General features: G+C 40.1%; 1 protein-coding gene across 1 annotated transcript in view; it reads right to left on the reverse strand.

Annotated features, from left to right (window-relative positions):
- Positions 1-1,167: 1,167 nt before the first annotated feature.
- asap2a (ArfGAP with SH3 domain, ankyrin repeat and PH domain 2a) overlaps positions 1,168-25,452 on the reverse strand; it is a 79,085-nt gene continuing 54,800 nt past the window's right edge. Inside the window, exons 6-28 of the mRNA XM_084743241.1 lie at positions 24,833-24,962; positions 23,549-23,634; positions 23,314-23,389; positions 23,099-23,185; positions 21,102-21,205; positions 20,089-20,158; positions 18,774-18,861; positions 17,008-17,056; positions 16,477-16,643; positions 14,296-14,429; positions 12,773-12,867; positions 12,406-12,595; positions 12,134-12,219; positions 11,280-11,395; positions 10,315-10,382; positions 10,091-10,198; positions 9,626-9,860; positions 7,641-7,793; positions 6,123-6,228; positions 5,581-5,639; positions 5,353-5,432; positions 3,930-4,049; positions 1,168-1,565 (exon numbers count right to left, since the gene is read on the reverse strand). Of these exons, the coding sequence (XP_084599367.1) occupies positions 1,491-1,565; positions 3,930-4,049; positions 5,353-5,432; positions 5,581-5,639; positions 6,123-6,228; positions 7,641-7,793; positions 9,626-9,860; positions 10,091-10,198; positions 10,315-10,382; positions 11,280-11,395; positions 12,134-12,219; positions 12,406-12,595; positions 12,773-12,867; positions 14,296-14,429; positions 16,477-16,643; positions 17,008-17,056; positions 18,774-18,861; positions 20,089-20,158; positions 21,102-21,205; positions 23,099-23,185; positions 23,314-23,389; positions 23,549-23,634; positions 24,833-24,962 (2,482 nt within the window). The 3' untranslated portion in view covers positions 1,168-1,490. The remainder of the gene's footprint in view (positions 1,566-3,929; positions 4,050-5,352; positions 5,433-5,580; positions 5,640-6,122; positions 6,229-7,640; positions 7,794-9,625; positions 9,861-10,090; positions 10,199-10,314; positions 10,383-11,279; positions 11,396-12,133; positions 12,220-12,405; positions 12,596-12,772; positions 12,868-14,295; positions 14,430-16,476; positions 16,644-17,007; positions 17,057-18,773; positions 18,862-20,088; positions 20,159-21,101; positions 21,206-23,098; positions 23,186-23,313; positions 23,390-23,548; positions 23,635-24,832; positions 24,963-25,452) is intronic.

Below are 25,452 nucleotides of genomic sequence, written 5' to 3' on the forward strand. Positions count from 1 at the left end.
CACTATCTTACAATCTGGCTCATCTACATCAATCCGTAGGTAGCTAGTTGGCTAGATGTGACTATGTTGCTTTTACAGGTCCCCCTCCAATATCTTTTAAACCGTCTTAAAAATTTGGGTTTCTTTTCAACACTGACATTTTTTTAAGTAACGAAAATAAGTTTTTCTGCTGTTACACTGCTTAGCTTCCGAGCTGGAATCCTCTGCTTTTCCATACTGCAGTCAGACACTGACTCTGCAGAAGCACCTCATATAACCCCACTTCAAATAACCCAAACTATCCCTTTAGGCCGAGGGAAGGATGTTCCTTTCTCTTTGTGTCTGATTGTTTACAGAATGTCAAAGACGGGGAGCTCAGAAATCAGCCTGTCAGAGTCTGAGAGCTCTCAAAGGCAAAAGGAAGCAACAGAAGTCACGGAGCTACCTCCAGCTCTTCACCACATTCCCACGCTCTCTTCTTTTTATTTCCTCTTACTTTAATATTCTTTCAGTCTCAGCCTATTCTGTGCAGACGACACATGCACACACACACACACACGCACACACAATCACAAACACTTCCTATTCCTCTAATAAGGCAGATGACAGGCGAAGACAGCCTGAGGTGTCAGACTCGGTATATAAAGGTAATTACCGGCTGCTGCAGTCTCATTTTACCTAAAACAGAACAGGAGGAAGAACTGGAGTGCTGCTGTTCAATATTGTCTATGAAACCACACAGGCAGTGTGAGAGTGTGTGTGTGTGTGTGAAGCATTCGAAGACGGTGGGTGAGAAAGTGTTTTCTCACAGGTGTGATGAGTTGGAGGCTATTTTTACATTCCCTCCCTTTTCAACAGCAGTCTGTCTTTAAAACGGGGACAGGGAAGCGCTCCCTCGGGTGCAGCTTCTAGCATATTCCAGGGTTAATTTAGCACCATTACAACAACCTCCACACAGGAGGCCTGCTACGGGGTCGAAAAGCAGGTAGGCATTTAAAATCGCTTGTGCACGGAGGTGGAATGTAAGCACGATGTTCACATTTACAGTTGTTAGTAAGATAAAATACATTGCTGTTGTCTTCACGTTCAGGACTGTCTGTACAATGCAGCTGAGCAGGAAACGGATGAAATGAATACTGAACATATAACCTTCATTATGTCACATGTCGTCTCATGTTGTAACAAGGATAAAGACAAAGAAAGTGCATTTTATTGCGAGAGGTCATTCACTACAATCATCGTTTTTAAATCTTAAAGAGTCTTTGTCAGAAACATTAACAGCAAGCATTAAAACCACAAACAGTCCCATGAGACCTCGCGAGAAGTCTACACTGCCATGATGACACCCAGGAGCCGATACAGCAGTGGACACCTTGAACAAGCTCGCCAATGACGATGTCGACGACAAACACGTGGGACGATGGTGGAGGTTTTGCTGGCTGGCAGACAGAGACGGGTGAAGAGGGGACGCAGCGTCCCGTGACGCTTCCTGAGACTCAGAGGGGAACCGTTCAGTCAGCGATGAAGTGTACAAACGTGACCGGGAAGGCTCCTCTTCTCATCGGCTCGCCTTCGATGTGGCCCAGCTGTGAGGAAGGAGGCCAGACAGGCGAGACACTGTCAGAACTGTGTCATTTCACTGAAACATTAAATTATTTCACTGTTTTTTAACAAAATAAGTCATCTAGAGCACATACACAACACAAAAACACAAAAGTGGAACGTGTACATTCACTCAAGTACTCTATAAAGTATTTAGCTGTATTTTACTTGAGTATTTCCATTTTATCGAACTTTACACTTAATACATCTCAGAGGTTAATATACTTTTTATTCCACTAAATTTGTTTGACAGCTTCAGTTACTTGTTACTTTTCATACTACAAATTTTCATAGCCTTTTACTTACTTAAGAAAAACTTTTCAATGCAGGACTTTTCCTTGTAGTGAATTATTTCACAGTGTGGCATTCGTACTTTTACCGAAGTAAAGGATCTGAATACTTTTTTCCACAACACTAAAACACCACTAAACACAAGGGCTGTTTAAAAACAAAGATTTTCTTATTAATTGCTATTGAGAGGATCAAAACTCATTCTTTAAAATCACAACAAATCTCCTTTGTCTCTGCGATTATGGGTACATTTGCACTAAATATTTTGAGCAGACTGCTGTTACATATAATAAATGGTGCAGTTAGTGATGCATGATGAATAAAATGCCTAAATAGGTGAAATCAGGTTTCAAACCGCATTTTCAAAAAGTTGGGATGTTGAATAAAACCGAAATAAAGACAGAATACGACAATTTGCAAATCTGTTTTAACTTGTATTCAGTTGAATACAGTACAAATACAAGGCGTTTAATGTTTGAACTAGTTTGTAAATGTACTCTCATTCTGAATTTGATGCCTGAACTGGGAAAGTTGTGGAGCTGCAGACTTCTCTGGAGCCCGAGCTCATCAGAGATAGATGAGTGTGCTGTGGTCTGATGAATCCACATTTCAGACTGTTTTTGAAATCATGGACATTGTGTCCTCCAGGCTAAAGAGGAAAAGGACCATCCTGATTGTTGCCAGCACAAAGTGATGGTATGCGGATGTGTTAGTGCCCATGGCATCATGGGTAACTGTCACATCTGTGAAGTCCCCGTTAATTCTGAAATGTACATTTAAGTTTTGGAACAATGTGTGCTGCCATCCAGAGGTTTCTTTCAGAGACATCCCTGCTTATGCAAAGAGACACTCTGCATGTGTTATAACAGTTTAAAAGAGTTTGGTTACTACAGTATATTGGCCTGTCCGCAGTTCCAAAATGTGCGGTGCACAAAAAAAAATTGAAAATGGAGACCCCGGACTGTTGAGCAACTGCGGTCGTATATCAAGCAAGACTGGGAAATAATTTCACCTTTAAAACTTCAACCATTAGTGTCCTTATTCAGAACAAGTTTATACTCACAAAAACAATAAAGTTCATCAGTTTGAACATTAAATATCTTGTCTTTGCTCTGTATTCAGTTGAATACAGGTAGAAAAGGATTTGCAAATCTTTTAGTGAAAAACAGCCCTACTACACACCACTACACACCACCTAATGTAGCACACAAAGTGGACTATGAGAGGCTAAATCACAATTAACAATTTGATAATATCTAAAGAGCCATTCTCATATTATATTACCTTGGCCAATAGAAGACAGTACTTATTATGTCCATTTAAGTCATTTTAAACGTCTTCTATACCTGAAAATAAAAAGCTAGAACATGTTTCTGCATGTTTAGACAAGCCTAAAAATAAAAATAAATACAGAGTAATGAGCAATTTGTTGATGTGGTCTCAAACTCTTGTTATAAACACAGCTTATACAAACAAAAAGACATCCGTCTCTCGTTTGATTTACTTCTTCCAATGTTTTCATAACTTGGAAGCTTGAGTCATATAACAAACCTGTTTTCCAGCTAAAAGCCAATTTAATTTCCACCTAAAGCAACACAGTGACACTCGCTCCAGATGACTTCATCCCTCCTCATTACTGTGCCTTCACTTCGATATTTCAGACACACAAAGAGTGATAACGCTGCTGAACGCAGGACAGAGAGGAAGCATGGCGGGGACCTCAGGGGACTTTAGGGTCCACGTTGGGACACAGAGAGTGACTAAATACGGTCATTTCTGCAGAGGTGGCTCGGACAAAAACAAGTTGCAGCTGGATGATGGTTCACACAAGGGGCTCCACAGAGGAAGCAGCAGCAGGCGGAAAAAGAGGAGGAGGGGGGATATCAGCCAGAGTGAGGTCATGGCTTTTTGCTTCGGCCGCCATGGTTACCGAGTCCACTGACATCCATAAGGACCAGAGCGGGACATGAGCTGGTCCGCGAAGTAAATTATGCTTCAATCTGAGAGCATCATGCAAAAACTGAAAACAGCGAATGTGCAGCATGAGAGATACTGACCCACCACTCCTGGTCCTCCTCTCCATCCACCACGATCACCTCGCCCTCAGAGAAGGTCAGCTCGTCCGGGTTGTCGGCTACACAGTTGTAGATGGCTTTCACTCGTTTCGGCCTCTGCTTCTGAAAATGGAGAAAAGAAACTGATAAAACTGCACGCTGCAGATACAGCAACACAGTCGTAGTGCAATCCATCTCATTTTTGTTTGTCTTGTAGTGTTAGGATGGTTGCCTATTATTATTGGTAACTAAGGCCAAGTTATAATGATTACACAACAAGATAAAGCTCTTCAGGATGATTTAGTGTCTTTCTTCTGGTATTGTTCCCTTTTTGTCTCCCACATTTTGGGAGTTCTTACTTTTTTCAAACTGAGAGACTATGAGCAAAGAGTGTGGTATTTTGTACAGATTGTTAAAGCCTTTCAGGAAAATGTCTTTTTTTTTAAATTGCAAGACAAAAGACGAAATAAGGTGAAAAGATGAAGCAAAATGGCAAAACAGTATAACAGAACAACACAAAGAAAACAAGAACAGTGAACACAGGTCAGTTAACTAAATTTTGACAGGATATAATACTGGTTATGTATTGTTCACACAGCGTTATCTAATGCATGTTTGTCCATCCTGGGAGAGGGAAGCCGCCTCTGTTGTTCTTCGTAAGGTTTCTTCTATCTTTTCCCTGTTAAACGAATGTTTGGGAAGAGTTTTTCTGAGGTGATTTTTCTCACCACCCTGCTAGCAATTTTCTGCCAGAGAAAAAAAAAACGGAGACAAGGCCTTAATGTATGCTCTTTTTTTTTTTTACTATACATTTTATCATACATTTGACTTAACTTATATGGTTTATCTCTACTGTTTGACTTGTTTTGAACTGCTTCTGTGTATTTTTTGCACCTCTGACCAAATAAATGTTTCCTGTGCACGTTGCACAAGTTAAATGTGATTCTGATTTGAATTTCACAAAGGAAATGGCTAACAGAAAATAATGCAAAATCCAGTGAAAACATGTAGCTGGTGCACCAAAGACAAAAACAAGCAATAAAAACAAAAATAATTGCTATAGTCCTAGAATTCTTCTTTGGAACTAACTAACTAAACTAACTAAAGACTAGAAAGTTGTAAATCAACCCCCATGCTTCCATCTTAAAAACCATAAAAGAAAGCTAAACAGCTTCTCTACAACAACTGAGAAAGAAGCTCTTTGCCTGTTAGAGTTCAGGAAGGAAATTTACTGCATGAGTAGACACTGGAAACACTGAGACAAAAGGTCAAACTGCAGTATACAGAAGGGAATTACACAACACTAATAACGGAATAAACCATGACTTGGGAAATGGGGAGTGAATTGGTGTAGCAGAATGAATGAATAAGCATTTTATAATCAACGGTTTCTGGATGATAATGAGGGGAAGAATGAGGTACTTACTGGGTACGCCTTCCTCGGCATGGGGGCTGGTGGCAGAGACTGACCGATGGAGTTCTGGGGGCATCCTGGCACTTCCTTAGCTGGAACAGGAAGAGGAAATTATATCACAACGACAACAAAACTTTCCACGTTTCCACAGAAGAAACAGGATCTGACAGACAGTAAAAACAGCTTCAGACTCAAGATTCAACAGACTTGATATTTTGTGACTCTTATCTGTGTACTCACCTGGTCTTTCAATAGATTGTGTTCGATTTAGAGGTCCTCTGTTGAAGCTTTTATCATTGCTACAAAAGCAAAAAAAAAAAAAAAAAGAATGTAAAAAATGTGCTCTCATCGACAAAGTAATAGTCATGTAAAGACAAGAATCTAACAGAAAGAAATGTCCTGGTCTTTAAGGCTCTCAACAGCTCTGTTACAGATTTATTACAGCACCATCAGCCCTGTGGGAGATAAAAAAAAAGACAAAAGGGCGACTGCAGAGGAGAGTTATCGCTCGTCTGGCTCGACACAGAGCTCAGCCTGGGAGCCAATGAAGCAGCTAAACAGCAGCCATGTCGGCTCATTCGTCTTGGGAGACAAATACCACATTACAAGACCAGGATTCACAACAAGATACACAACCCCTGAGGCTGTTCCTGTGTGTTATATTAATCTATTTGTTTCCTGTGTAGCTAATGAAGCTGCAAAAACATCATTGAACACTTGGCTCTATACATGTTTATATTGAATTTATAGTTGCAGACACCTTGGAAAATGGTTGTTCTTACCCTGCAGGAGATTTAGGTGGTGCCGCTCTGGACCCCACTGGTCCCTGGCCCAACTTTGCCTGTATGGTCATGGCCTCCATCTTCGCCACAGGAGCAGAACCGAGACCTGGGGCACACAGTGACACACACTGAGTGCTTTTTGTTTCATATCGTTGCAAGCTGAACACATTTTTTGACAAATCTCTTTATCGATTTTCATGAGAGGAGCAAAGAGTGAAAATACAATACACGTAATAAACAGCAGAATTTACTTTCCCCCTCTCTCCAACCCACCCATCCACCCCTAAGCTCCTTTCTCAGCCTCTTAAACTTCTAAACCTAAGAGAGAAGAAAAAAAGGTTGACAAAAAGACAATGTGTGGGAGAAAATAAATGAATAAAAATAAAACATCTAGAACACAAATATAAATAAATAAAGGGGGGGGGGGGGGAGCAACCCACAGAGGTCAGAGCACTTATGGCACAGCACACTTATGTATAAAAGAGGCAGCAGATACACTGAATATGAGGTGGAAGTAAACACCGCTGGGGTGCAAAAGTAAATATAGTAAAAGGAAGCATGTGTGAAAAAAGAAAAAAAGAGAAGATTATCTCAAAGCTGACATATTTTTGAGAAACCGTATAAACCACACCTCTGAATCTTAACCGTTAGACAAAAAAGTTATTTAAAGACATCACACCACATTTAGTATGTTTTTTGCTATTGACTAGTCAATAAAGAAAACAATCATTAGTTGTAGCCCTTGTCTGGAAGCTGCTAGTCCTCTCAGTTTTCTTTCATTTCTTCACAGTAATCATCATCTCTTCATCCATTTTTATCTCCACCGAGAAGGTTATGTTTTTTGTATATATATATGTTTTTGGAATAAAAAGACAAAATGTCACGGAGGGAGGAGTTGGGAGATGTGTAATCTCTTCATGTGGTAAGGAGGTTAGATGCACACAACTGGATAGTTCTGAGGCCTGTACTATGAAGGCAGCTCAACATAGCCTGACTTTCTTTGCATGAGCTGGTTCAACAAAACCTAAAACTTAGGTCAGACATAACAGGTGGCTTCTTTTTCAGATGCAGTGGGTCGTCACATAAAAAGGGCCGTTTGGTGCATCATTTGATGCTGTTCCGCACAAAGTGGAGCAGTTAGATAATCACTCAACAGTGTGAATTAGTTTTTGCATTAATTAGGCAGATGTAATCAATAAGCTCTTATGGGCTCGTATGGCCGTCTCCCTGCACATTAACTTTCATTGTTTTGTTTATATCATTTATTTCTATCCTTTGATTTTTTTTTTAACTTGTGCAAGTAAATTAAACTCAAACTGCAAATTTACAGGTGACACAATGTGTGCAATGATACATTTAAATCCTTCCTAACTTATTCTTTTTTAGTACACTGAGCTATGCTCCTCAGTCTGCATGACTCATATCTTTGAATCTACAACACTGTACTGTACTAACAGGCCTTCACATCACAGTCTAGTCTAGTTTAAGATGGAGGAATAGGTCTGTTGGGGTTCATACCTCCAGTTGAAGTGAGTCTCATGGGGGGGACAGGAGGGTGCATGTTGGGGGGGTCTGAGGACGACCTCTGTCGGCCAACCAGGTCTAAAGAACCGGGCTTCCAGCTGCTGGACGCTGAAGACTGACCCATCCCTCCCAGACCGGCTAACTGGACTGAGAAAGGAAGATGGAGAAAAAGAAGAGTTATTAAGATGAAAAAGAGAGACAGAGAGAGAGAGAGAGAGACAGAGAGGGAGAGAGTACACTGCACTTTGCCAGGATCAGCGTCCACTTTAAAAGTCTGGCCGTTTCCATGTGTGTGTAATTGAAAGCGACAGTTAATGGAGAAAGGGAATGTGCAGAATGCCGAGGTTGGGGACTGCGGTGGGCAGCACAGCTGGTTGTTTCTCCTCCGCTCTGTTGGCAGAACTCCAGACGGCCACTAATGATATTAAAGATCGACAGTGGTGGACGAGTCACAAGCTGGTTGGCCTGTTGACGAAGTTGTCCAGCTGTACATGTACAGATGCTTTTCAGTAAAAGACTTACAAATCCTTTTCTACCTATATTCAACTGAATACAGAACAAAGAGGAGATATTTAATGTTCAAACTGATTAACTTTATTGTTTTTTTGAATATACACTTATTCTGAATTTGATGCCTGTAACATGTTCCTAAAGAGTTAGGACGGGGGGCATATTTACCACTGTGATAAATAACCTGTTGTCGTAATTTGCACTTCATAATGTGGCGCACATTTTCAGTGAGAGGCTGGTCTGGACTGCTGGCAGGTCAGTGTAGTACCTGAACTTTTTTGCTATGAAGCCACGTTGTTGTAACAAATACAGAATGTTTCTTGCCATCGTCTTGCTGAAACAGACAGGGACATTCCTGAAGAAGATGTCACCTGGCTGGCAGCATGTGTTGCTCCAAAACCTTTCAGCATTAATGGTCTGCAACATTTCTGGATGTTGTTGATATATATGGCTTTCTCTTTGCATGATAGAGTCTTAACTTGCATATGCAGCAACAAACTGTGTTTACTGACAGTGGTTTTCCAAAGGTTTTTGAGCCCATGTTATAATATCCTTGATATAGTCATGTCAGTTTTTAATGCCTGAGGGGTCAAACGACACAGGCATTCAATGCTGGTATTTGGTCTAGTCCCCTACATGCAGAGATTTCTCTGGATTCTCTTAATCTTTTAGTGATTTTATGGATTATAGATGGTGAAATCCTTAACTGCTGACTATTTGCAATGACAGTTTCTCAATAAGTGGTGAACCTTACCGCATGACTGAGCCCTTCAATTATTCCCCTTCATACCTAATCATGATACTGTCCAGTTACAAATTAATCTGTTTACCTGCTGAATGTTCCAAACTTTTGAGGATTTCACAACTTTCCCAGTCTTTTGTTGCCCATGTCCCAACGTTTTTGAAACGTGTTGCAAGTATTATTTCAGAACAAATACCTATTTAAAAAAATGATAAAGTTCATGAGTTTGAACATTAAATATCTTGTCTTTGCACGTTATTCAGATGAATACAAGTCAAACTACAAATCACTGCATTCTATTTTTAATTCCGTTTTCCACAACATCAGGGTTGTAGTAAAGAGGTCAACAACTTTCTGGAAAAGCGACCCACCCATCTGTCTCCAATGTGCCTTTTCCCTGCTCCAATACCCAGAGACATCTGTGGTTCTGAAACAGGTCAAAAAGTCACTGAGACCCACTTAGTAATTAACATAAAGGCCTTGGAAACCAGTGATACAGAGCCAAATGAGACTAGGCCCACACAGACACCGATCTAAATGAGGTTGTTCATCTAGGGCATATTTTATAATTATCACTTCCCTGAGGCAAACAAACGGGTCAGACTCAGGTCAGAAAGGTTATCAGGTGTAGCCGGATTGTGATTAACATCTTTTTCATCCATATGATGATGATGATATACACTCATATATCTACATCCGCTTTCCATTCTTCTAGTTCTGAGCTTACCCAGGTTCCTCGGGGGCAAGGGTGGAGCAGAGGTGGTGGTGGGCTGAGGTGGGTTGGTGTTGAGGATGGTGCCGTATGTCTCGTTGTTGACCAGGTTGGGCATGAAGGCACGCTGCTTGTCCTTGGCGAGGCTGGCGGCATCGCGGCCCGCAGAGCCCAGACTGGTCTGCAGGTGGGAGTTACTGCTCGGAGTGTAACAGCTGACGGGACGCTCGTCTCTGCGATGAGGGCTGGGCTGCAGTGGCGGCAAGAGGTCAGGGGGTTATTTTATTTCTTCCAAACTGATAGACATTTCCAGTTTTATTGAAAAGTTACCAAAGGCAATGCAGAAAAAAAACAATTCTATTCTTATATTATATATTCAACATAATTTCTTTATTAGTAACAAAATAAAAGAAACTGTTTTCTTTACTAGCTGTATTGCACTTGGTAAACTCTTCTTCTGCTTACAAAAGTGTGTCTCACCTTCTCATCCAGATCTTCATCACTTTCATCCAAGTCTTCATGCTGCAGGCACCATTCATATTCAACATGGACGTGGGCGTTGAATTTCCCTGCCAGTGCTTGGTTCAACTGTACACACAAACAAAGCCGCACACATACAAACACAAATGACTGACAGCTCCTACATGCTTTCAGGAGGCAATATGTTTGCAGGCACAAGCCAAGACTCAACGCAGTGAGCTCACCAGTTCTTCACACTGTAGGTGTTTTAGCCTCCGAGCAATATCCAGCGGTGTCTCCCCGGCCTCATTAGCTGGAAGGGAAAACAACAGAAACACATAATCACTGTTGTATCCACACATGCCACATGAGCACAAACACACAGCCCTTTTTATTTTCCTCCCATTTCACTGTGACATGAGAAATGGGTAATTAGACTGTTTCCCACACTGAACAACTCTCTGGTTTCTCCCCGTCTTGCTCCTCTCTGTCTCCATTATCTGGCTGTTTTGATGATGTCAGAGCTGCACAGAAAGATTAGTGTTGTGAGAAACAGTTGCCACGGTCTGTTGGCAAAGCCCGCACCACTGGGAACTAAACCTGAAAGACTTGAACCACGTGGGGTGTGGTATGTGAGAGTGTGTGTGTGTGTGTGTGTGTGTGTGTGAGTGTGTGTGTGTGTGTGTCTGTGAGAATGAGAAGATGAGAGAGGATGAGGGCAACAAGAGAAAAACGTTTGTTTGAGACAGTAGTAGACGTGTGCAGATCAATTACAATAATTTAGTACTTACTAAGTAAAAGATGAAGTAAAAATGAAAAATTTAGCCTGACGAGGCCCAAGCCAGATTGGCACCACAATATGAAACCAAGTGCTTATATGCTAACAAAGTGACTGTAGCTCACTAAAAACATTAGATTTCCTTTAAGTGACCAATTAAGTTTTCACTCATTTACTTACTTTAAGTCCAAGTTGTCAAATATCCGTCTCTCGTAGCTAAGACATGCTTGTCGGTGTTAAATCAGTAGTTTGAAATTAGCTAGCAGCTATTAAAAACTTAGGACTTAACACACAAAGCTCTGATGGATTTCTGAATACACTGTGCAACTGAATCCAGACATGAGAAAGAGAAAGAGAAAGAGAAAGGGGGGAAAAAAAGAGATGGACAGTAAACAGACCACTGTCTTGTTCGCTGCTGGTGTGTTTTCTTACCGATCTCTATGGAGGCCTTCCCCCGCAGCAGTAATTTCAGACACTCACTGTTGTCGGTCAGGCAGCAGTAGTGCAGCGCAGTGCTGCCTTTGACCGTCTGCTTATCCAAATTCAAACTGCCGACGGACGCAGAGAGAGACAGAGGAGGAAAACTTTAAAACACCAACACAAATAATGTCTTTGTTTCTCCAGTTCAGCCCCAAAGACAAAAACAGCGAATTAATTACTGTCCAGAGTGTTTTTTTTTGCAGATGTGTGATATATAAAATATTTAAACAATATTAAGCAGAGTACAGAAAACACAGCTCTATAAGGGTTTACACAGAGGGTTACTTTACAAACACATTCTGGTATATTTACTAATGTCCTATTAAAATGTAGTCTGTAACCTAATCCAAGTATCACAATGTTAAAGTAATGTAACTTGATTACGTTACTCTAACATTAGGTGAGTGTTGCTAACATTAGCTGTTGGTCTGTGTAGCTAATATAAGCGGCTGGTCTTATCTGTCGGTGTTTCTTTAAATTAGATGTTGAGACATGACAGTGGAGTGAAACCATTTTTTAAGAGATAATGAACTGGGAACAGTCAGATTAGCTGGTTTCACTCAGACCAGAGTTACATGTAATCCGTTATTCCCCAATTCTGGAATAACAAGTGTTCAGAGACATCATTCCTACAGGTTTTGTCAAAATCAGCCGAGTCTTGTCTCTGAATGGTGGTGTGCTCAATGTTTGCTGCACAGTCAGATGGACAGTCAAAACTCATTTCCAGCATATAATATTCTGTATGTGACAAGAAAACTGAAGTGCAAATGTATTGAGATTCTCTGTTGTTTTCTTGCTTTGTTTACCTGTTCTGGGTGAGGAAGTCGACGATGTGAAGAGACGTTCTATCAACCAGTCTGACTGCGAGATGAAGTGCCGTCTCCCCTTGTTCCTGAAATAAGGAGGAGAAAAGAACGTGTGCGTAATGTTTTTGTAACACCGCCGGGAACATGAGGCGATTGTGGAGAATCATGGGAGAAGGTAAAGAGCAAGAAGGATGCAACAGATTACTGTGAGGTGGAAAAGCTACTGCGTTAAAGTTTCAGCTTTTGACTCGGCTAACGTGTTGTGTACTGACGTGTCCGTTGGCCAGAGGAATGGGCTCCATGAGGTCGACTCCCTCGGCGTACACCTGGATGAGGGAGAAGATGTCACGGGCCTTCACTGCATCGCACAGCGTGTGGAGTCGCGACGTCCCATCGGGACACTTCTTCCTAGCGAAACGTTTCTCGGTGTATTTGGCGGTGATAAAGTCTTTCCTCGCCTGCCTGGTGGGAGATGAAATGCGACAAGATGAGACCCATTGCGTTTTGACCCCAGTACATTGCTGGTTAAAATATACCGACATGGGCTGTGGCGTAGTGTAAGTGAGAGGGGAGAGGGAGAGGGGAGGGGTAGGAGTAAGAGATGGAGTGTGAAGAGAAGAAGTTGGAGCGGTGACTTACATGTCACTGGCTGGGTTGGGTTTCACCACATTTTCAGCACTTAAACAGGCCTCCATGATTTCATTAAAACCTGCATTCCCCACATTCTTGGCCAGCTGTGGAGCACACACATGGACACACACACACACACACACATTAAAACTCATCATATTAGCCATTTTCTGCACCACATGCTTTAATTCAAGCAATCATCTTTGCCAGTTGAACTCACACCTCCACATCAGGATGCGGTACAGTCTAAACTGTGTGTGTGGAGCCTTATAAACACAGCACAACGCCCGTCTGATTGTGGCTAACACGACTGGCGTCTCGACACCGAGGAAAGCAATCACGACTGGAAGCATTTAATCCTGACTGTCCCACAGGCGGTAAATCTCTACCCCAAACAGTGATTAGAAAAGCCAAAAACAATCTCAGCTATTCGGAGCATGGAGACTTCCAGAGGTCTTGGAGGAGAGAGGAGAGGAGAGGAGAGGAGGCCTGGGGAGGATGCTACTCTCGATTTACTCTCCCTTCTTGTCCTCCTGTCCCTTTCTTGCTCATTCTATGGATGAGAGCAGCCATACATCACGTCACCATCTTGAGAACGATCACGTCCCGCTTTAGGTGGAAACAAACACTGTAAAAGTGGCAGCGCCAGTGGTGAAAAAACACCAGTGGCACCAGGTCTAAAAGCTGCTTGGACAAAATGCATTACTTCCCCAAAGAGCATAGGACAGACGTGTGGCTTTAGGCCATCAGCAGAGAGGAAGAAAATAGTAATCTGTGGGACCCGGCCAGTCAGTATGTGCGTCAGTGGCAAACACTTCATCACAGGTTAGTTTATGATGTTACTCAGTAAATGGCATGTGTGCCGATTGTGGCTGTAGATCAAAATGAATCAAAGAGTTGGCATGATGGAAAGTTTTTACTAGGAAAAAATAGGGCCCTACCATAAAACACCTGCTTTTAGACTTGACTTTGGTTTGATAGTCTGACCACTCAAAAAACAGCATTAAGTAACACAGGAAGTGAAGCTAAAACTGACAGATGAGGAAAAAATGCACACATTCTTTACTCAAGAAGAAGTACAGATACAACTTCACTATTCACATAAAAGTGAAAAAGTACAGGCATCTGTTATGTTGTTTTTTGTCTCGTTACATCTTTTTTGTCTTCTGACATTATTAACGTTTTTGTCTTATTACATCTTTTTCATAGTTTTTCGTCATAGCTCTTGCATCTTTTTATACATTTTTGTCTCAATAATTCCCTGGTCAGAGGATTTAGGCTCCTAATAGCTAAAAAGCAATATGGCATTCTCATACTGGGCTACCTCAGAATTTGTATTTAACACCAGCCAAATTAGAGGAGCTGTTTTCACCCAAAATGGGCTGCTCTCATCTGTTCTTCTTGGCTCTTTCTACTCCCACCTGTCCTCCCCTCCAGTACTATCCTGGATAAAGATCTCCAGAGAGATATCTCATCAATGCAACATGATGACTCGAGCTATGACAAAAGTCGGGCGACATGAGGTAATTTACCAAGAGCTCTGAGGTGCTGAGTACATCCAGCGTGAGCGACTGGATCCTCGAGTAGTGGACTCCCAGCTCCCGGTGGATCCCCGAACATTCAATGCAGGTGAGGATGCCAAGATTGGTGGACAGCCACGTCGGATCTGAGGAAGAGAAAAGGAAAGTTAAGATAATGGAGAGAAGAGGAGGTAAAAGGACGCACGAGGCAAAACGGGGAGAAATGACGATGGGTGACACGCCGTCCTTGGGCAAAATAACCACTAAAGCGAAGTAATTTCTGCAACACATGAGCCAACTTTGATGTGTCCTTGTGGAAAGCTATGAGCACTGGAAATTTAATAGCTGCCTGCAGGGCTTTTTACTATCTCACAGCACACAATGTCAGAGGAAAGTGACCAAGCTGAACTGTAGCTAAGTCTGGCCTAGATACTCTGTGTATGTGTGGATATACTCTGTGTAGCCATGTACAGTATGTAGAAGTATACACACGTCTGCAGGAGGGAATTTTGTGGGATTTGAGAAAAAAAAAGAAAAAAAAAGATTTTGCAGGGGATCCAGTTTGAGTTTCAGCATTTTCTGAGCCGACTCACCATATCAGGACCTTACCAGTAGTTTTTAGCTCCTAGCTATGCATAGACATCACTGATAACACCTTCCAAAAGCATACCACACATTTTTAGACTGATTTTAGGACAGCAAATCATTTCTGTTGATTTATTTCAGAGTCTTGAAACATGCTTCAAATATTCCAGGGTACATACTGTTGGCTTCATTTCTGACAAAGTCAGGAAGCGAAGACAAGAGTTGAGGGATATCCTGTGATTTTCATGTCAAGTCTTTTCCCGGGGATTTGAAATTTTAGTTTAACCACAGAACCGTGTATAATTATTAAAAGTTCCTGACTGATCCTCTCCCCATCTCAGGAGATTTAAATAATTAATGAAGTTACCACTGCTGTTATATCTCGCATAAAATATGCACAGCATCTCTCTCAAATTGGAAATGCACTTATCACCCCGGCTGCTGTGTGCTGGCTACAGGTATTTAATTAACTCAAAGGAGAACATCCAAAAAAACAGAGCATCAGAACTGACATCTGTGCAAAACCTCAGATTAGCTTGGCTAAGACATTGATCTGCCCTTTTATAGATTAAAAAATGTTTTGAGGGTGAAATTTGTTTGTTTTTTTTGCTTTAACTTAACATTATGAAGTAAAAGTCAACTGCACAGTGTAATGGCTATAGAATAATGACAGTCTGTGTTTGACTGGTTCCCTGTGAGCCTCACTTTCACTTTACAAATCTGTCTGCCACCAGGCACGATTTATCCTGGGAAAATAATCTCTCCATGAGAGACTAAGTTACTAAATCACTAAAGGCTCTTTGTTTTATCCGTTTTACCCTTTATTCCTATTTTACTATGTTTTTGGCACACACTTGTTCCTTAAAAAATGAGGTCTGGTTGTTGGTGTGTTTTTAGTTTAGAACTTTCACCTCTTAAATACCTTTTATCTTGTATTGTTATTTCTTTTTTGCTGGGTTTTTTTTGGGTGGGGGATGAATGTAGTACGCAAAGCACTGAACTTTGTTTTTTAAAAAAAGTGCTACACAAATTAAGTTATTATCGAACATAACACTTTAAAGATGGTGTTGTTGAGATATGGACATCTATATCTATATGGACATCTAGTATGTGCACACTTGAATGTGTATTTCACCCAGGAAATGGAAGCAGATTTAGTCAAGAAATGCCTCAGTTCCTAACTGACCATGTCTGAAAGCATGTTTTGTGGTGTTTCCAAGAGTTATCTGCCTTTTTAAGTGGATGTGTTGACTTCCAGCAACATTACTATGTTGTCAGAAATCAAATTTAAACAAGTCAACATGGTTGTCATGAGAAAACAATGTAAGTTTTGTTTATTTCCCCACAGGAGCTGTGGAAAAACTCAATGAACCCCAGATATCCCACATGTTAAACAGTCTACTCATAAGTGCATTATCATGCAATGATCAACTGAAACAAAAGAATAAAATATAAACAATAATACAATAATTATAATAGTAAATGAACACAAAGAACTACTGATATGATCTTTTTGTCAGCAACAATCACTTAAAACTCGTAACAGTTGTTTCATTCAGTCATTCATCACTTGTAAAGGGATTTTCCCGTCTATCTTTTTCCACTCACTGGGCGCTCCGCAGTCACAGCACACGTCGTTTCCCGTCATCCTCTTGACCTCTCCCAGGATCGCTTTGGTCAGCTCCTGCACAATGTTGTTCTCGCCGACATGCTGGTCCCCTTTAAAAGCCTGATTCAACGCCTCCTCCTTACTGTTCTGCAGCACCGAGATCCAGCTGGAGGGGAGACAGGAGGGGGGAGACAGGAGGGGAGACAGGAGAAGTGAGTCAGGCAGATGAGAATGAGAATAATGACAGAGGAAAAGAAGAGGTAGGTGGAGAGGTGGGGACGAGAGCAGCCAAGACAGAAAGTTATGTGAAGGGAGGGAAGATGGAAATAAAAAGGCAGGAGGTGGGAGGTAAAGACAAGGCCAAGCGTCTGCACGGGTGTGAGGTAGGAAGTGTGTGGAAAGTGGCCGAGGTGGTAAACAGGATGCACTTAAGCACAAGACTGAAAACACACACACACACACACACACACACACACACACACACACACACACACATACGCCAGAAAGGGAAGGAAGGAACAGGCACTTACATCTGACAGTCCTGGTCGTCCTCGGCCTGAAAGTGATACGTTCTGTCATCTGAAACAAAAAAGAAATGAATAAAACAACAACAACAACGTGAATCAAAGAGCAGTGCAGATGTGAGTAAAAAGCGATTCCCTACTGACAGGTCAGACTGAGGCTGAACTGCTGAACAGAAAACAAGAAAAGAACAAAAAGTCTTTTAGCGTTTTTTTTTTGTCTTCAGATGAGTAGTAACCAGGGAAACTGAGAACTATTTATACACCACTGTATCCAAAGCAATTTAAACTATGTCATGTCTCCAGTGGCTGATGATTAGCCTCTGCAGCTCAATGCCAGTACAGCGTACAGTATGTGTGTAACAACTGCCAAATTCTTAAACAAATGACGAATGATGAGCATCACCATTCAGCATCCACACATCACTCTATCATTGCATACATGCCTCATACCAATTGACATTCTTGCTGTTGTTGTTTGCTGGCCTGGAATTTCATAATTTTAAAGGAAAGGCCACTTGACCTTTGCTGTTGTCAATTTCTTGAGGGCATGAGAGCCAAATGCCAGGGCAGTAAGGCCAAACAATGGGCCTCACGCATTAATGTTTTCTCACTTTTCTCTTAAATTTGTTCTTAAGTAAAGGAAAATATGAAAATCCTAAATGGGATTCATAAAACAGGCCAAGTCTGTCCTTACCCACCTGAGTGTGTTGATGAACTGTGTTTGATCTTAAATTGGATTCACGTGCCAAAAAGTTTGCAATTGGCATGTGCAACAAATCCATGAGGGTAGCACAGTTAAGTGCTGCGTGCACAAAGCAACAAGCTACTGACATCTGAGAGGTGATGTTAACCTCAGAAAAATGAAGAAAAGAAAGGAAAAGGAAATGACACTGTCGGATAGCAAAAAAGATTGTTCATGCATGACCCCAAATCATTTAAAGTCCACAGAAATAATGAATTAAACTTAAGGATTAAAGATCAGGGGGGTACTAACCTTACAAGCAATGCGTAACATCATAGTGAGTTTCTTGTCTTATTTGTTTGCTTATTGATCAGACTGAGTCATAAATAGCCCGGTTTTTCAGCGATTCATAAGAGGCTACAAATCTAACCCACTACTGGTTAATTTGTGTCGTATTTCACTTGATGTTGCCCAATAACAATTCAGAATCCCAACAAAAGGCACTGCTATCTAAGAAATGTATCGTCAGTACAGAGGCAGAGAAGAAAAAGACGAAATCGGCCGGGGCAGTGCAGGCAGGGCATCAAGGCCACTGTGGCCGGATGTTTGTTTTAGCTTCAGGTAAATGATTGGTTCTTTGCTTTAACTCCTTGTGTCACTCCCCATGTGTTTTTTGTCATGGGTTTTGAGTCAGTTATGATAAACTGGGGGCTCGTCCAGGATCTCACAAATAGACTGTTTAGGGAAGAAATGTCAATGATTATTTTCATTATTACTGATTTGAAGATATTTGTCTCAATTGATGTCAATATAAAAAAAATGACAGTTAGTCAGAGACTGAAAAATCAGGTAATCTGTGTGCTGCTGCTCGCTAAACAGAAGAGCCAGTTGAAATCCACACTGCTGCGTAACAAATCTTGGCCTCCTGCTTCCTTGATGAATGGAGCTAATTAAAATGAGGCATTTGAGTGCAACATACACAGCTCGGGGAAAGAGAGAAAAAGAGCTGGCTACCACTGAGCACAGATGAAAAGATGAGGAAGGCAACGTATAAAATGAGAAGGAAGGTAAAGCAGAAGGCCGAACTTACGGGATATGAGGTCAAAGCTTCTCTTCTCCTCAGGATTGTGTTTTACCTGGCAGGTGAGCAGGTTGAGTTTAGCTGGTGGCCGGTTAGCCTGCCAGAGAGAGGAGGGAGGGAGGGAGGGAGGGAGAGAGAGAGGGTAACAACAACATAAATGAGCGATAGTGTTGTGTTTGACTGTATCTAACTGCTGCTGGAGCCAAATTAAACACTGATAAGCTGTAACCTGTGAGATAGTCTGTGTTGGTGAGAGAAGTTGATCAAGACGGAGCGAAAACTTTATACGGGAACAAACAAGTTCAAGTTTAGTGAGACTGAGACGAGGCAGCGATGTGAGAGGAATGTTAACTGATGAACTCTGTGGCCGGAGCTCTCCGCTGCTGTCTGTTAATATATTCATGGTTAATGGGTGAAGATAATGACCGGCTGCGGAGACGGCCTGCAGCCAGGACACTGACACTGTAGTGTGTGTGTGTGTGTGTGTGTGTGTGTGTGTGTGTCTGCCTGTCTGAGAGAGACTGTGGAGTTATAGGAGTGCCATAAATAAGAATAAATCTGTAAAACAATAAGATTAAATTAATGTGGAGAGACAATTTCACTTATTTTCACATTTGTTTTTTCTTCATTTCTGTATGTATGTGTGTGTGTGTGTGTGTGTGTGTGTGTGTGTGTGTGTGTGTGTGTGTGTAGAGTTGGTTTTCCCTACTGTGGAAAAATATTGACAGTGAAAAAATAAGGAAAATTAAAACATCAAAAGAAATTGAAATATTCAGAAAAAAGTAGAAAAAGTCATTTATATGCATCCAATAAACAAAAAATATATTATACATATATATATATGAACAAATAAATGTTAAAATCAATAAAAATGCTTTTAATTAGTTTTATTTCTATATTTTTTAATTTCATTTGTACTTTTATTTAGTCCTCTTCATATTTTTACATTTTTTATTTACATATTTATTGTTTTACTTATTTCTCCTTATTTCCACATTTTCTACTCATTAATTCTTTTATTGATTCTTCTTTATACTTTCCCTTTCATTCATTATTTTGTTTATCTTTATATTTCTACCTTACCTATTCATTTATTTATTTTTCATTTTATTTACATTCTTATTTACTTATTTCTTTAAATTTCCTCATTTACTTTTTAATTATTTTTTTTTTTACAGATTTATATTTTTATAGCCCTCGTATGATTCCATAATGGAGGTGCAAATACTTTAATCAGCACAAACACAATGATCCTATCTTATATGAGCTGTTTTGTTTTGTTTTTTTTCCAGAGCTAAGACACAGAAAAATGTTGTTTACTTACTGTGCCGTGTGAGATGGTGAGGTATCCGTTCTTTGCTGTGCACTTTCTCTTCTGCCACACTTTCCTCAACCTGTGACACACACAGAAGACGGTGATCAGTGAGACACACACACACACAGCGGCAACAGACACTTATAAAATATTTAAGATGATCACATGTTATTTTACAGAACACATGCATTAATGATGACACACACAGGCTGGGCAGTATTCATATCCAGTGTTGGGGAGAAACTCGTGACATGTTCCTACTTACATCTAACTAAATTACATAATAAAGATAAGTGTAATCAGCTACAGTTACAAAGACAAAATAAGTAAATAAATCACAGTTTGTAATCAAATGCTGGTGGGGTTTAATATGAATATATTGTTTTTGGTAAAAAGCTTATATGTGGAATATAACATTGATTCTTTGGTTTATATCTTTTTGCCATGCAGGAAAGCCTTCTTTTGGCAAATTTCCAGACAATGAGCATCAGCAAAGCACTTCTGTTAGAAAAGCAACAACTAAGTCAAGCCAAGTCAGATTTTATTGATCCCACACCGGGGAAATTCACGCATTACAGCTCAAAATACACTAAATATAGAAAAGGGAATGGTTGATAAATATAGAAAGTAGAATAATAATGTAAAAAAAACAAACAAAAATTTAACAGTATAAATTTGTACACACAGGCTATATATATTACATGCACCTTTCACTTAAACAGATATATGGACAGATGTATGGCTATAGATGGATAATTTGCAGGATTGCAATTGCACAAATGTTGTAAAAAATATAAATAATATAATAATTTTGTGACATTTTATAGACAATTAATCAAGGAAATGATGAAGTACTCAGCAGATTAATTTAAGTTGTAATAGATTCAAATCTTTTTTTTTTTGCTTTCTTAGTAAAAAAGAAACATCTTATTTTATTAAAACTTGTTTAATTATTTAAAACTTACTTTTACAACTATTATATACAGTGACCTTGTATTTTTCATTCTATTTTAAAACCTCACCCGTCACTTTTCTTGTAAAGGTACCCGCTGCGCTCTGTGCCGTGCTCCTTGTTACCCTGCGGCTGGTGCAGGCTGTAAGTGGTGTTCTGCCGCACCTGTGAATCCTGGGGGAAAAAACACACACGCAAACAAAAAGAGACGACAAATCAGAGCCTTTACACAAATAAAAAATTAAATTAAAAAAGCAGGCGCTGCATATAGGATTTGCAAATCCACACTGCAGTCAACTGGGAACCACTGAAGCGTTAAATGGCTCTGATTTACGCTCGGCTTCCGGGTCTCCTCTGAGAATTTAGAAACGAGTAGAGACAACAATAGGAAGATTGCTGCTGAGAGCCTGAATGATTCTGTACACATGGGGATAAGAAAATAAGAGGAGCTTTTACACCTCTGAATCAGAAGACAAATCACAGTCTGGATGTGTTTTAACAGATACAGCCTGAGCTGGATCACATTTAGCTTGATCTATCTTTTGGATTTTCAGGTTTGACTGCAATGTAACAACAACAAGGCCGAAACAAAGGCCAGATTTTTGTATGAGTGATGCAATTTCCTTTCTGGAAACACTACAGGAAACAGAGAGGATGACTTCTGAAGGCAGGCGTCGACAAAGCATTAATGATTTCATTGGTGTGTGCCGTTATCAGCAGAGACACACACACAGCCAACAGGATAATCCTGGAAGAGCAGGAATGCAGCTCCAGCTCGAGCTTCTCTCATTGAGAAGTCATTACAAACAAACAAACAAAAAAGCACAACTTAAAATGACTAAAGCGGTGAAACATGGCAAAAACATCAATTATCTGCAGCTGTAAAAGAACAGAAAACAAACCACTGATGTAGCAACTACAACTGAAGCGACACCACAATGGAAACAGGATGCAAACATTTTTTTCAAGAAATCCACTTACTCTCCTAGACTTGTTTCACAAAAGACGGAGGCAGAGAAGAAAAGAAGAAAACAATCTTCAGGTGAGACCAGCAGCATATTTAATAGTCCTCTTAGCACAGGCTTTAAAAATCACCCCTTATTCAGGTGGTGGAGAAAATGGAAAACAGTAATGCACGTATGAAACAAACAGGAAACCTTTTTAAGACAGATTGAAGGTACACTTTCGCAATTTAGTGAGAAATTTGCCCTTAGTAGGTACCTTCATCCTCTGAGACATCATCATCATGTTTGTCTATTTATCAACAGGAGCACGGAAAAACTACTGGCCCGGCATGTGATCCTAATATTTCCAGTAACTAAAACTCACAATTCATAGCTTTAAGATGGATGTGATCATTCCCAAAAGTCACAACACGTTTTGATCGAACAAATGCTTTTTTATTTGATGCTACAGCTGAACATTTACAGGAAAGGGGGAGAAATAAAGCTGCAAAGGGACACAAGCTGCAGGGGACTGGTAGCCAAAGTACATGGGGTGCAGGCTCTAGCAGCTGAATTACCAGAGAACCCACTAACTTCACAAACTCTGCTTCAGTCCATATTTGTTGGTCTTTAGCGTTTCAAAAACATTTCCACTGTGTTTTGGTCTAAAGAGTGGCACACACGTGTATTAACAAGGCAGTCTATCAGCAATCTAATAACACCATAAATTACATTTATATAACCACAATAACAAAAAAATCTATTTATGTAAGACATTTAAGGCCATAAATCACTTTATTCAAATTGAGGGTTTTTTAAATTTTTTTGAGGAATTTAGATTTTTAGGGTGATGATTAAATATGATTACATTTGAAAACCTCAACAGAAACTTTGAATTAAAAAAATATAACATTAGCACCAACCATGTTCTCTCTAAAAGGTGGTTCAGGATTATTTACATCAAATATATTTGGGGGATTTTAGAGCAGATTTATAAGAATTAAGAAGATTAAAACACGATATTTGACTGATGCTCTTTAAGAATGAAAGGTAATACTGTGTGTGTATGTGTGTGTGTGTGTGTGTGTGTGTGTGTGTGTGTGTGTGTGTGTGTGTGTATTACCTCCTTCTGCTCCACCTGCAGCGCCGACTTGAGGACGTCTCGTAACTGAGTCAGCTGTTTCCTCTCCTCGTCCTGCACCTGCTTTATCTGTCATAGAGGAAAGGTCGAGATTACAGGACAGAAAAAAAAAAAAAAAAACACGTATGATGTGTATATGATAGAAATGTCAGAGTCAAGGTGAGGAAAGAGACACCAGAGCTGCTGGGTTTTCTCACCGTGTGCAGATCTGTGGCCAGTTTTTCTATGGAAGGTTTCAGGTTGTCGACAGCTTTCAGACCATCCTGAAAGAAACTGAACGAACAGCAGACGTGTGAATTTAAACATGGCATGAACACATCAGCAACACTTTTCAGGTCATATGAGAACACTGGAAAACCACACAGCAAGTATAATACACAGTAAAATAATGTCTTTCAGGTTTAAATTTGTGTAGGATTTTGTTTGTCTTACTTGCACTGTGCGTGGAAGTACTTGATGAGGTTCTGCAGGAGGTCCACCCCCTTCTTGATTTTGATCTCGTTGACTTTGAGGAGATACTGTAAACATGTTGAACAAAGATTCAGTCAGACAGGGTGAAACCAGTTTCAGGCAACTCCATCTCAAAAGTAGACAGGCCTTTCATCTCACGTCTGGACACTTCAAAGTAAAAGTTTATATCTTTCAGGTTTTTTTTTTTTTTAATTAAATCATCAAAGAGGTAAAGACTGCACAAGCAGACTAAATGTAATCTAGGATTTATATCCCAAAAGGGTGCGCACTGTCTGAAATATCTTACCTTTATCTAAGTTTGGTAAAGATTTGGAGGACATAGTCAGAAAATAAATGTTATTTCTGCAAACCACCTCTTTAATGCACCATCAGCTGTGTTCATTAAGTTAATTTAATGAAGTACTGTACTCAAGTACAATTTTTTAGAGTACTTGCATTTTACTTGAGTATTTTATACTTCTTTATAGTTCTAGTCCACCACACTTTGGAGGCAACTGTACATTTTTTAATGACATTTATTGATGGCATATATTCTGATTATTATCTTTATGTATTATTATACCCATTATTACCCACCCAGCAGTATATAAAGTTATTAAAATTAGCTGTACCTTTATTAGCTGCTACTTTACAGTGATGTACAAGTTATGATTCAGTAATATAAATAATATAGACTTATATATAATATAAATGGGTCATTCTGCATACCAAGTCCTTTTATTTTTTGTACTTTAAGTGTATTTTGATGTTATTACTTTTATACTTTTAATGCAGGTTGCAGTATTTCTACACTGTAGTAGTGCTACATTTACCAAAATATCTGAATACTTTCTTGCATCACCAGACTGTGTTCGGGCATTTTCTAAAAGTAGGACTCACTTTCACATTTTATGGTATTTTTATTTCATTTTTTGATTTCATTTTAGAACAATAGTGGATTTTTAAAGGTTGATATAATAACAAATGTTTGAAGCAGGAAAAAAACAACTGATGTTCTGTTCAGCACTAATCCAGGCAAAGCAATAAATACCTAAATCAAGTAATTAATAATAATAAGTAGTTAATAAATATATCAAACTGACTGTAAAAAATCAGTGGGAGCAAATTTTTTACTTATTATTTTTCCCCAATGCAAAACGATAACATACAAGAACATCTCCACATATGGTGGAGGGCGTGAAGCCAACTACTGTTGATACCGATAGTTTGTAAAATGTTTTAATGTCACAAACTGTCAAAACTAACCTCACACATCTGTAGCTGGAAGAACCTCCTCTCTTTCTCCATCTCTTCAGCGATTTCCGCCCCACTGATTTCCGTCCTGATCATCCCGTGCTGCCTCGCGTGCTCCTTCTTCTCCTTCTCTATCTTGGTGCTGCCAGGAAGTGACATCACAGGGGTCAAAGAACACACAGCACGCCCATGACAGCACCGTAAACACACAAAAAAGAGCTGTATTGTGTAAAATCAGCCCTGTTGCTGTCTGGCAGATAGAAGTGGTCTGGTTGTGGGAGCTGGTTAGTGGTTAGAGATGGTTAGTTTTAACTTGGAGGTTAGAAATAACTGGGATGTGACAGTAACGTCAATGCATCTCTGTAGGTTCATCTACTGTTCATAATACGCTGGCTGTTGATAAGTGCCTCATACCACCGCACTCCAAACAATCTGAACTATCCCTTTAAGTTGGCATTTAACCCAGCAGGGGACCCAACATCTCCTTAAGAAGGAAGACAAGCATTATCAGTGTCTTCCTCTTACAACACTGCCATAACACCACCTACATCACCTCCAACTCAAACCTGTTGTAGGAATAAAGCTGGAGAAAGTGATGTTAATGGAGGGCAACAGAACTAAAGAAGCCATTC

The sequence above is a fragment of the Lutjanus erythropterus genome, chromosome 18 (genome assembly GCF_056507025.1).
Source record: "Lutjanus erythropterus isolate fLutEry1 chromosome 18, fLutEry1.hap2, whole genome shotgun sequence".
NCBI classification, from domain to species: Eukaryota; Metazoa; Chordata; class Actinopteri; order Lutjaniformes; family Lutjanidae; genus Lutjanus; species Lutjanus erythropterus.